General features: G+C 38.8%; 1 protein-coding gene across 1 annotated transcript in view; it reads left to right on the top strand.

Annotated features, from left to right (window-relative positions):
* The window catches only part of cblb (Cbl proto-oncogene B, E3 ubiquitin protein ligase), a 52,930-nt gene that overhangs the window by 25,715 nt on the left and 14,413 nt on the right, over positions 1–12,802 (top strand). The window contains 5 exon segments of the mRNA XM_051078409.1: positions 3,942–4,079; positions 4,903–4,990; positions 5,892–6,023; positions 9,841–10,041; positions 11,446–11,640. Of these exon segments, the coding sequence (XP_050934366.1) occupies positions 3,942–4,079; positions 4,903–4,990; positions 5,892–6,023; positions 9,841–10,041; positions 11,446–11,640 (754 nt within the window).

Raw genomic sequence — 12,802 nt, 5'->3', positions numbered from 1 at the left:
TATGTGAGCCCTGCAATAGGATAGCGTTCTGTTCAGGGTGTACCCCGCCTCTCGCCAAATGTAAGCTGAAATTGGCTCCAGCCCACCTTCCACTCTTAAAGGATCACTATAGATAATGGATGGATGGAATTCTGATTGGTGCATGAACAATTTCCAACTTAGACTTAGACAGACTTTATTGATCCCTTTGGGATGACTCCCTCGGGGAAATTAAGTACAAGCCATGAGAGAAAATAGGTTTTCCCTGTTTCAATATCTCTGTGCTGCTTCAGTCAAGAAGTCAGGATTTGTTTACCCTTGACTTATCAGAACCCCTCCTGTCAGTCACCTGCAGCTTCTCTGTTGTTATATGTGTACAATATATATGACACGTGTCAAATCTCTTTTTCAATCCTTATGTTAGAAACCGGGTACAAAAAGAGAAACATATGCTCTTAAAAATGTGATGGGTAACTTCAGAACAGTGGAAAAGAACAGACTAGATTTTAAACTAGAGTTTGTGATAAAGCCTTCACAACTGGTTGGCTTATGTTTTTTATGGACAATTTGAATTATTCTGGGATCAGTCATGAGAGATGGAATTCACAACAAACTAGTCTCATGAATGCTAGCTGCTAAAAAGACATCCAGCACATGATGCAGTGTTCTCCACATGATTGTTCATTGTTACAAACATAACCATTAATTTATTTAGAAAGCTCTTGTTCCAGGGCACCACCTCTGTTGAAGACTCATAATATTAATCTCTATTACAGTTTTTCTGAATTGCCAAAACACATTTCCTGAAATTTCCTCTCCTTTTCTCAGAACAGTAGACACAAACTCCAAAATTCAAGCTACATTCTCAGAACCTTTGACTTGTCAAAATCAAACAATTGATTCAAAACCATTTTCACTTCATTCAAAACCAAACACTGCTGTCAGAAGACACACAAAGCCAGCTAATGCATACACCCTACTCAGCAATCATTACACACTACATAAACAAATGCAAAACACTGTCTCTGGGCATAGCAGGGAAATAAATATTTATTTGCAGGAAGATATCTGTACATTCTTGCACTTATGAAAATGTATGTAAACAAGAAATCCTGCAGCAAAAATAAAAAACTGCGTTATGATTTTACAGCAAGCACAATGTCATTCATTCTGCCTCAGCATCATATCTCAGCTGGGTCAGGACTACATCTACATCACAGGCAGAAAAGTACAGTGAGGCAGCAACAGCTCTAAAAAAGAATTTGACGGAAGCCAACAAGGTAGCAATAACAACTGCTGCATGGACAATTCTCACATCAGAGTTTTATGTCACTGTCACCTGCCATTACATGGATGGTGACTGGAACATTTCCAGTTCTGTGCTCCAGACTGTCAGCACAGATGAGAAATACACCGCTGAGAACATCATTGCTAGTCTGAGGTGCGTTGTTGATGAGTGGGGCCTGGGAGGTAAAGTTCACTGCAAAAAGCTTGACTCGACATGACAACATATTATTATTTTGGTTTGGGTAGAGGGCACGTCTTAACAATGACGTCTCGACTATTTGATTAATCAACTTAAAAAAGTAAACAAAATGCCCATCACTAATCCTTACTAACCAGGAAGTGTAATTATCTAGTTCTTACTAACCAAAAAGTGTATTTTCTTCCTCACTAAATATAGATATCTACTAACATGTACATACACCAGCAACTCAAACTCATTCCATTACTGCATTCTCACAGAAAATGAATGACACCATTTGTTGCAGAAAGACAAGCTGTGTGAGCATACACGCTGTTTTCCGAAACAAATGCTGACAAGTTGTGTTTGGTGTGTTGCCAATCTTGAGGGCTTTTTCCCTCCACATGGCAAGTCCCTGGTGGGGGGAAGAAAGTAGCTTGAGAAAATACCCTCAGCAACACTACTAATTTATTGCAAACAGCTCGCCTTCAGCTGAGCCATGCATGCGCTGATCTTCACAGGATAGGAAATGTGTGTCTTTGTGTCTGTGTGTAAGTAAGCTTGGGTGGGGTTAGCGTGTGTCTAAGTATGCAAATGTATAGGGTGGTGAACCCTGAATCATGCAAATACCTTTGTTATGAACCAACACTGGAACAAACACACACACAGACACACAGCTGTGTGGGCGAGGGTAGTCATAAAATGAGCCACTACATGTCACCACTTCAGCTCACTCAGATATTACACACTCACCCAAACACACAAACACACGCACACGTCTATGCAAACACTTGGGATAAGCCACATTCTACAGATTAGTGAAAAGTTAACCCATGATCACATCTCAATTAAACACGTCCTTGCTCAGTCAAAGCCGCAGTGGATTTGGCTCAGTGCCTTTGTTGGAAGTGGAGGTGCGATCAAGTCTTGCTTTAAGCCCAGTACTCATGCTGGACTGCATTCATAATACTTCTTCTAACTCTTCTTTCAGATCTTTTCCAGATTCAGATTGTCACCTTGTGCTGAGCAGTTTCCTTTGTATTCAGCTGTGAATTTCACAAGGAAATCCCTCTGTGATAAGACACAGCAGAAGCGCCATTGTTTGTTGTAGTTTAGCTTTAAAAAAAGGCAAAGGTAACAAAGTTCATATTTCACTATAGAAAAAAAAAGATTTTGAAAAAATAATGAATTTGTTTGGAGTTTTTTGTTATTGGCTAATTTCTCTATTGCTGAAGTGTGTGTGATGTAATCCTCTCATCTGTTCTACCCACCATGCTGACGCAGGTGTAATAATGTTGTTGATAATAACAGCAGCAGTGGTAGCAGCACCAATTCATAATAATGCTAATGCTGAAATGCTGAAATAATGTAACGAATATACGCTTTGGCTCTCAAAGAATTGTGGGACGGCACTATCTCAAAGGAAGGTCCTTTGTATCCTTTGCTAAAGGAGACAAGATAAGGAAGCACTGAAGCTCTTTTCAGAATTTTAAGATATCTAGATATCTATATAGATAATAATAATCACTATTTTGAACTAGTAATAACTTTTTATGTTATGGAGGCTGCATAGGTAAAAAAAAAAAAAAAAAAAATTAAATTATGCAGTGTATAAATATGTGATTCCACATTGCTCTCACTGCAAAAGTCAACATCATTGCATCAATCACATTGTATTTGGAGATGAAATTATTTGAAATTAATTATCAGTTATAAGGTTTTTTCTTTATTATGGTAAATCTCCAGAATTGCCCTAATAATAATAAAATAAACCATCCAAGGCAATAAAATGTGCTTTACTGCACAACATGAGATGTATTTTTCGTCCATCCATCCGTCCATCATTTATACAGCTTATCCTTAAGGGTTGGGTGGGCTGGAGCCAATCCTAGCTGACACTGGGAGAGAGGCGGGGTACACCCTGGACAGATCACCAGTCTATTGCAGGGTTTGAAATATCGAGACAAACAACCATTCACACTCATATTCATAGTCTCCAGTTAACCTACATGTCTTTGGATTGTGGGAGGAAGCCAGAGTGTTTGAAGAGAACCAACAAAGGCACAGGGAGGGAACATGCAGACTCCACACAGAAAAGGCATAGATAAACCACAATTCAAACCTGGAACCTTCTTGCTGGGAGGTGACAGTGCTCATCATTGCGCCTTTTCACACATGTTAAACACAAAATTTCTTTCATTAACTTTTAATTACAGCTTGAGAGGAGCCATTAATGTGGACTTCAAAAACCATAATGAGTGTGCGAAAGCCTGTCACCATAAAATGACTCATACTCATAATTCAGTTGATAAATGTATTTTAGCAAGTAGTCTCTGACTAGTTTAAGTTTCATGACCATGTTTTAGTTTTTACATTTATTTAAAAACACAGCTTTTAAAGATTAGAATTAAATAAAGTATTGTGTAAGATTGTTGTATTGCCTGTTTTGCAGCTTGCATGTATGAAACGTGCACATCTGTCCTTCTCTGTCTGACAGTTACATCTTCAGACTGAGTTGTACACGGCTGGGCCAGTGGGCCATCGGTTATGTGACCAATGATGGCAACATACTGCAAACCATCCCCCACAACAAACCACTGTTCCAGGCCCTCATCGATGGTTACAGGGAGGGCTTGTAAGTAACCTGTCGCACACTCAAACACTCTCTCTCTGTTTGTATGTTGATAAGTTGTGCTGATCCATTGTGTATAACAACATACAAATGAGCAATGATCAACTATTTGTGTATTTCTATTAATGTCCTCCTGCAGACCAGAGGGCAGTGCTTCTAAAAGGCGTAACACTTCTCTGTGAGCCATTTCCAAGATAGAATGTGTTTTTTGCAGCTGTTGCTGGAAGTGAAATTCATTACACTTATATACAGTATATATTACAGTTATACACAGGCTTGTAAATGCTGCAAAATTGATTTTAAAGCTACATTAAGCAACTATTTTGCCTTAAAATAACAGCTTCAAAATCATTTAGATGGTACACTGATTGTAATAGGGGGTATAGCACCTCTTTCATTCCCTCTGTGCCCGTTGTATTGCAGTATTTAACTTGGGTTGAGTGGGTACGATCACCCGCAAGAAGTGTGTAACTTGTGTAAAGTACATACGGCTTTACAACGCTACGTCACACACCGAGAAAGCTAGCTCAGTATTTCCTGTCTTTCATTTATCAACCCCTCAGATGAATTTAGTGATTTTGTCTGAGCAATTAATAGACTTGGTTTTCTGTACATGAGTTGTTTGCGTCTAGAGAGAGAGTTTGTGTTTTTTTAATTTAACATTTTTTACTTAACAGATTTTTGTGTTTTTGTAAGCAGTGTCTTTATATAACTTCATTTACTCATTCTATAATATCATAGATTTTTAAAAAGCCTTTTGTGCAGTTAGAGAAATATTTCAAGCAAATATCTGGCTGTGCATTTGTAACTTTTTTCTCATTTGCAGCTACTTGTTCCCTGATGGTCGCAGTTACAATCCTGACCTCACTGGTTTATGTGAACCGATGCCTCACGATCACATCAAAGTGACACAAGTGGGTTTGTTTGTATCTGAAAACATTGTCATGGAATTTCTTAGCGTCACACAGCTAGAAGCTCAGTCTTCCTCATGACATTTATGTGTGGAAAATGTTCCCTGAGAGCTGGTTGAACTTGATCAAATATGTGACATTTTACTCATATAGTATGTGTAGGAGTGTTTTTTAAAAATATGACTCATAGCCTCTCCAAACTCTCATATGTTGAGAACAACTATATAAAAATCTGTTTTTAAATGAAGCGTAATTGCCTGACTGCATGGCTTTTTGCTTGTCAAAGATTTATTTAGAGACAGATTTTTTCACATAGTGAAGCTGTGTAATATTTTTCAATTTTGAAAATGACCAGTGAGAGTACAGTTAGTGGTGTGTTCATCCAGTCATGTGTTGTGTTAAATGTATATTGATGTCTTTGTGACAGAGGGAAATCATCAAGTTGTGATGTCAGTCTGAATCCAATTTGTATTGGCCTGAAAAGATGATAATGTGTGAGGAGAAAATTATGGTATGGGTATGGGTTAATTAAGTGTAGTGTGGCTGAAAATATGTAATATGATGATATTTTGAGAAGAGCATTCCAAACAGGGGAGGTCAGTGAATAATGGGGGATTTTACAGATGGGTGACATATAAATTGTTTGTCATATGATTTGTTTTACAGAGGTTTTACCTTAACAAAAAATAAACCATTCACCCCTTTTGACAACATTAATTTAATGCTCGGATTTAGTAATGAGAAGCCCCTGAAAACATAATGGAATTTGACATTAGGGCCATGGTAGGAAGCTTGTACTATATGTTTATTTTACTTTTATCTGTATATTCTTGTGTCTGTTCTCATGTTTAGTTTAATCCATGTATCACTTGATGACTAACAGGAGTTTGCTCTGCCTGAACAGGAACAGTATGAATTGTACTGTGAAATGGGCTCCACCTTCCAGCTTTGTAAGATCTGCGCTGAAAATGACAAAGATGTCAAGATTGAGCCTTGTGGTCACCTTATGTGTACTTCCTGTCTCACAGCCTGGCAGGTAATATAATAAACTATACTGTATGATCATGTATACTCATTTCATGATCAGATTTTTGAACAGAGGGGTACATTTGTGGCTGTAACTAATTGCTGTTGCCATTACACATGTACATGGGACATTTTGAGTTAATAACAGAAAATGTACATCTTAATCATAACATCACCTCTGTCTCTCTCTGCAATACCAGTTTTACAGAAAAGTCACGTCATGTAAAATCCACAAATATTAACTCTTTTCAACACTGCTATTTATATGTTGGAATGAATCCTGTTCTGTTCAGTTAACAAGCCTCAACCCTCTTTCACTGCCTTCCAGTGTCCTTGCATCAATCCTAATCAGGATAATCAACAGAAGTAAAAACTGAGAGTGTGTGCACACATTATATTCCAGTGTTTCTGCAAGTGTTTCTCTGCTTCTTTCTTACACTTCTGTAGTCACTGTGATTGTGCATTTGTTTGCAGACCAGAAGCTTTGCCAGCAATGTGTGTTTGTAATTACCTTCCCCCATTGAGTCATTAGCATTGAGTGACTCCCTCTTTTTCTTATCACCCACCCCCACTCCCACCCCTCCTTTGGGACATCTGTGTTGCAGTCACTGAGAGATGTCTCTCCAGACATGTACAAGTTCTGCAATGACCCTGATGTTATTGATCTCTGGCAGGGACACACACATATTCACTCTCCAGCCCTGGACACAGGCCCAAGAACCTGTCTTGCAATCACAATTCTACATCAAGCTTATTTGTCTTAGAGTTGGCTAAAAGAGAATTCTAGCTTTCGTTTTTTCACTTTAGTTTATATTAAGGACTCCTACATAGCTCATGCATTAGGTCTCATTGAATAACATTATTTGAATTTATTTTTATAACATTATTTCCATCTTTCTGCAAGCGAAACCAATCACTAGAGATATTCTAGTAAGTAGTAGTAGTATTGTATTATGTTAGTAGTATTCAAACATGCACTTGATGTTTGTCAGATAAAGTTTTGTGAGGGAGGACCTGTTGTTCAGAGGACTGTGAATGCAGGTTTTATAAATGACGTTGAGTGCGCTTTTGTTTTTCAGTCGGTCAGCGATATAATATTTTACATTTATCGTTTCATTTGAGTCAAATACATTATATCATGCAAAGGTATTAAAATTCCTTGTGTTTTACATTTTGCTTACCAAAAGCATGAGAACACAGACATGATACACACTGATGTCTCTCCACTAACCTCTGAAATTCTTTTTCATCATGCAAAAAAAAGATAAATTAAGAATAAGAATGTTGTGGGATATCTGCCCCTAGGTTTGACCATTGGTCACAGTTATCACAACAAAGAAATAATGATTTCTGACAGGGGATACAAAATGTATATTAAATGGGGATCTATGGACCATAGAATATGTAGACCATAGAAGTGTTTGAGCAGCTCTTTGGTTTGCTCTCCAGTTTTCCAGGGGTTCAGTTTCATGGCTACAAAGCTGGAAAGCTTTTTCTTTGGTGACTTTACTCTGAACAGAGCTGTAGGTTAAGCCAATGAGCACAGTCTTTCCAGAGCTCAGAGCACCCACAGTGTTTGTCTGTCATACTTCCTGTTATAACCACTTGACGTTATCATGCCTCCCCCACAACCTCTGACATATGTGTGTGTGTGTGTGTGTGTGTGTGTGTGTGTGTGTGTGTGTGTGTGTGTGTGTGTGTGTGTGTGTGTAGATATATTTTTTTCCCCTTTAATTTGTCCCCTATTTGTACATGTGCTTCAGTAATGAAGCATTTCCCTCCACATTAATGAAATGTATGAGTGTAGTCAGAGAGAGAGGGAACCCTCCTACCCTGTGACAGTGAGTAAGCCAGCAACAGTCCATTCAGGTCATTGACTCAGTGGTGGTTCCCTGACTTTCCTCTCACTCTGTATATTAGTCAGCAGGGGCGGAGCAGACATACACTTCTCACTCAGAGCTGAATGATGATCTATGTGTTTCCACATCCAGTTTTAATGACCATTTTTGATCTCTGCAGAGTATGGGGGCACATTAGAGGGTTGCCTTGTTGTTGCTATTAGTTTTATCCTAAATCAATGCAGTGAGGACTCACAGGGGCCTTTTCGTATCTTGTTTTTACCAGACTGTAGGTTTCATTAGACGTATATATATATGGTTTGTAGATCTAACCGGTAATTAGTGTTTGTGAGTAGTAACTTGTTTTTTCCACAAAGTATAAATTCAATGTGCAATTATGTAACTATTATTTTGTCTCTTTCCATACAGAGTTTATTTGGTGGTTTTCAGGTCAAATAATATAGATGTATAAGCTAAAACTGGTTAACCTAACATAAAATTTGTTGAAAAAAGATGAAAGTCGAAAGCTGCTCTAATCAATACGATTAGATTAATGATGGTTAAACTGCCTTTGTATAGTGTGAAAGATGTCACTCATGACGCTCTGATTCAGCAGTGCCCGTCAGCTCTAATGAGCATTTTAGTCTTTTAACTCATAGTAAATTGTTTTTACAGCACACAATTTGCTTATACTGTTTTGATTAAGTCTTACTGATCCCATTAGTACTTATCCCAGCAACAGCAAGCAGATAAGAGACGCAGATGCAGATATTTTTGTTTGGAGATTGACATGGACACAAAACCAGAGCTTAAAAAAGTGTGACATTCGTCAAGTGGCCAGAAACAGGACTCCAAATAAATGTTAATGTTGCTATTCCTTTGTGTACTGGATGTGTAAATAGGCAACTGTTTGCTAACATATTCACCATGCCAACTTTATGTAATGATATACAGAATATATATAGAGCACATATAGAAGCAGAGTGCACCAAGCAAAGCGGGTACTTCCCAATCAGAAGTTTGGCAGTTCAATTCCAGGCTCCTCTAGCCATTTTAAGCATTGCTTCAGCATTGCTTCAGCATTCACACTGCCTAGAAAATGCACTTTCTGTGGAAAATGCAGTGTGAATGCTGCAGTGAATGTTTAGTACAGATTTATCTCAATAAGCACATAATAGGCATCAAGATGTAGCCACAAGCCAGTTTGTCATGTGTGCAGAACAAACATAAATTTCTGCAAGCTCATTATATCATTAGCTGATTCAGCAACTTAAACAATGACTAACTTACCTTTCAGAAGGTACAGGACACAGAAGGAGGCAGCTGCAGGTGCAGTGAGACTGACATATTCCTCAGAAATTCATATAAATTTCCATAATAATTTGCCCCTTGTTGTCAGGGCGTGGTTTTGTCAGTGAAAATGAAATCCAAAATAGTGTGTACAGTGATATAGCAATACATGTCAAAAATAACGGTAGGATCATTATCAACACCCTGTTTTTGAACTGAGTTGCCATTTTCTGTCTAATCCACAGCAGATGTTTAGAGGATAAGGTTTTCTCCCCTTTACCAAGTTCAGGAGCAGTTTGTTTTAGTTTGTCTCTTTAGTTGTGTCTGTTGTTGCAGAGTAGTATGGTTTCTTCAGTGTCTATGACCATCTATTCCTCCCTTTCAGCTCCCACTTCTTCCCTTCCCCACTCACTCTAATTAGGATTAAGTTTCAAACATGCCTTTGGTGGGTCCCCTGCTAGGTCCCCAACCCCATGGCTTCTACAAATGCAGCTTTGTTCTCTGTGAACATTGTCTGTCTTTGATTGTGTGGAAAGATGTACTGAAAACCAAAATCTCCTTTACTATCTTATTTATGACCTCTGTTTGACAGGGGCTGCCATGAGGAATATGTACCTGTGGCCAACAAATGTTGTAAAGTTGCAAGACAGTTTTCCCTGTTTGAGATCTATGTGTGTGTCTTTTCCTTATCTGTTCCAGGAATCAGATGGTCAGGGTTGTCCATTCTGCCGTTGTGAGATCAAAGGCACAGAGCCCATCATTGTGGATCCCTTTGACCCACGAAATGAGGGTGCCAAGTGCTTCTTCCTGGACCAGCACAGCTGCCACATGCTGGAGCTGGATGATGAAGAAGACCGAGAGGACTGCCTGGTAATGAATGGACTGGCCAGCATCAGGAAGGTAAATTGTTGATCTTTTGATGGGTAGGTGAAAGGTTGAAGAAATCAGATTTGTCTTTTATTTGCTTTTCCAAGGCTGTAGTTATCAACTGTCTAAGAATTGTACTTAATAATAAAGCACTGATTCAGTCGTGAAATAGTGCCTCTACAAGTGAAAAAGTGACGTAGTACTACTTACAGTGAAGAGAGGGATGAACCTTTTAAAGCCACTCTCAAGTTGAATAATCACATGTATGCTCAGAGCATGAACAGCTGATCAGACACAAGAATCAATGTTAAAAAAGGAATCCTTGTATCTGACTTGATATGTTATTCTGCAAAAACATATGTGATTTTAAGTTTTAAAAAGTTTTTTTTTATTTTTGCAAAGTATGTAATATCTCTGGTAGCAATTAAAAGATAAAAGAAACATTCATTAATTATCAATACCGCTTATCCATGAAGGGTTGTGGGGGTGGTGGAGCCTGTCCCAGCTGCCACTGGGTGAGAGGCAGGGTACACCCTGCATGGATCACCAGTCTATCGCAGGGCCAACATATAGAGACAAACAACCATTCACACCCACAGGCAATCTAGAGTCACCAATTAACCTGCATGTGTTTGGACTGTGGGAGGAAGCTGGAGAACAGAGACACAGGGAGAACATACAAACCCCACACAGAAAAGAACCAGGAACCTTCTTGTTGTGAGGCGACAGTGCTAACCACTGCACCACCGTGCCGCCCCTAAAAGAAACAGCAATCTAATATAATAATGATATATCAATATCATGGTATTAAATACTTGGAATTTGGCTAAAATGGAATGTAAATGGAAACAAAAAGAATGTTGGAAAACTGGAGCAGGGAGGATATTCTGCTGATGGTAGATGACAGGCATCAGTGAAAATGTATAATGAGGAAATTTGTATTGCAATAACAAAGTGCAGACAATGAAGATGCATGAAAAGAAGTTTCAAACAACCATCTTCAACGCCACCAACGGCATTGATTTTGTTTGGAACTTGTAAAGTGATTTAAAATCCAATGAAATCAAGTGCAAATAGCCTCTAGCCCATTTGTTTACTTGCTGTGTCCCTTTTTTGTTTTGTTTTGTTTGTTTGTTTGTTTCATTTGTAAAGCGTCCTTGGGTTTATTAAAAGGCGCTATATAAATCTAAGTTATTATTATTATTATTACAAATAGTGAACTGCACATTGCACATACAGTACATACTGCTTCAGCTAATGTATTGGTGATCAATGGTATTGGCAATCAGTCCAGAACATGTATTAAATAATGTGCTCTCCTCTCTGGAGCTCTCTTAAATTCGAGAGTATGATCAACAGCTTTTATTTTAAAATTTAAGGGGTCTTGAATAAATGAATCTGAAAATGCCTTTAAAAGATTGTTTTCTTTTCTCTTAGCACTGTGCTGAGCGCCAGAACTCACCCATGGTGTCCCCCAGCTCTTCACCTGTCAGCCAGCACAGAAAAGTCCATGGAGGAGACTCCAGTCACTGCATCCAGCACCTTGGCCTTCCCCCTGTCCCACCACGACTTGACCTCATCCAGAAAGGTGCTATCCGCTCCCCTTCTGCCAGTCCAACCGGCTCTCCGAAGGTCAGCATTTCCCAGATAAAAGGAAAAATGTGTAACATGTATTTCACGTAATTTCTTCATTCAAAATAGCTTCAGAGTAGAGGAAAACAAAAGCAAAAAGCAAATTACTGGACAAAAGCAAAAAACATATGGAACATCTCTACATTAAAGCTGCACAAGGCCATGAAGCATTTAAGATAAGATAAGCTAAGCTAAGCTAAGCTAAGCTAGTGTGAGGAGATATTGAAGACCTCGCCCAAAAACAACACATATACATCACCAGATAAAATGCATATCCATTTCAACATCACCTGCAGGCAACAACCCGAAACATGCTGCACAATAAATAAATAAATAAATAAAATAAATAAACAGAGAAACCCTGGTGTTATGAAGGATACACAAGCGTGGCAGCCTCGAAGGAAAGTTCTTGTTTTTTGGTAAAAAGTGGACAGATATTGTCCTCACAAAACCAAACACACAGCTGGGCAGCTGTGGCTCAGGAGGTAGAGCAGTCGCCCCAATCAGAAGGTCGGTGGTTTGATTCCCGGCTCCTCCAGTCTGCATGCCGAAGTATCCTTGGGCAAGATACTGAACCTCCGATGTGTGTCACATCGGTGTGTGAATGTGTTTAGAAAGCACATTATCTATATATATATATATATATATATATATATATATATATATATATATATATATGTTCTATATATATATAGAACATGTGCTGTTGAATGTGTGTGAATGGGGTGAATGTGATCTGTAGTGTAAAGCGCTTTGAGTGGTCGAAAAGACTAGAAAAGTGCTATATAAGTACAGCCCATTTACCATTTGTGACTGATCGTGAGAGAGCACCGCTCACCCATATCAACACAGTGGACACGTGGCGTTCATGTGTATAAACATGAACAACTTGCTGGATTTGTTAAGCTTCCATGTGTCCTCAGCTTCTTTCTTGCTAAAGTTAGTAGACGTGATTTTAAAGGAGGAGGTGGTGGATGTTCCTTTAGATGAGCAGGAGAAAAAAGCTCAACAAGGAACCAGGTTGGTTTATCATTTTACAGTGGTGCAAGTGCTAGCCTGTTTATTTCAGGGGATTACATGAGGCAGGAGGCAGACCAATGGCCTAACGGAGAAGACGCCTGGCTGCGGTTTATGTGTCACTGTAGTTTTATCATTTCGAATC

The sequence above is a fragment of the Lates calcarifer genome, linkage group LG20, assembly GCF_001640805.2.
Source record: "Lates calcarifer isolate ASB-BC8 linkage group LG20, TLL_Latcal_v3, whole genome shotgun sequence".
Taxonomy (NCBI): domain Eukaryota; kingdom Metazoa; phylum Chordata; class Actinopteri; family Centropomidae; genus Lates; species Lates calcarifer.
The sequence above is the reverse complement of the archived record's forward strand: the minus strand, read 5'-3'. Positions and strand labels throughout refer to the sequence as shown.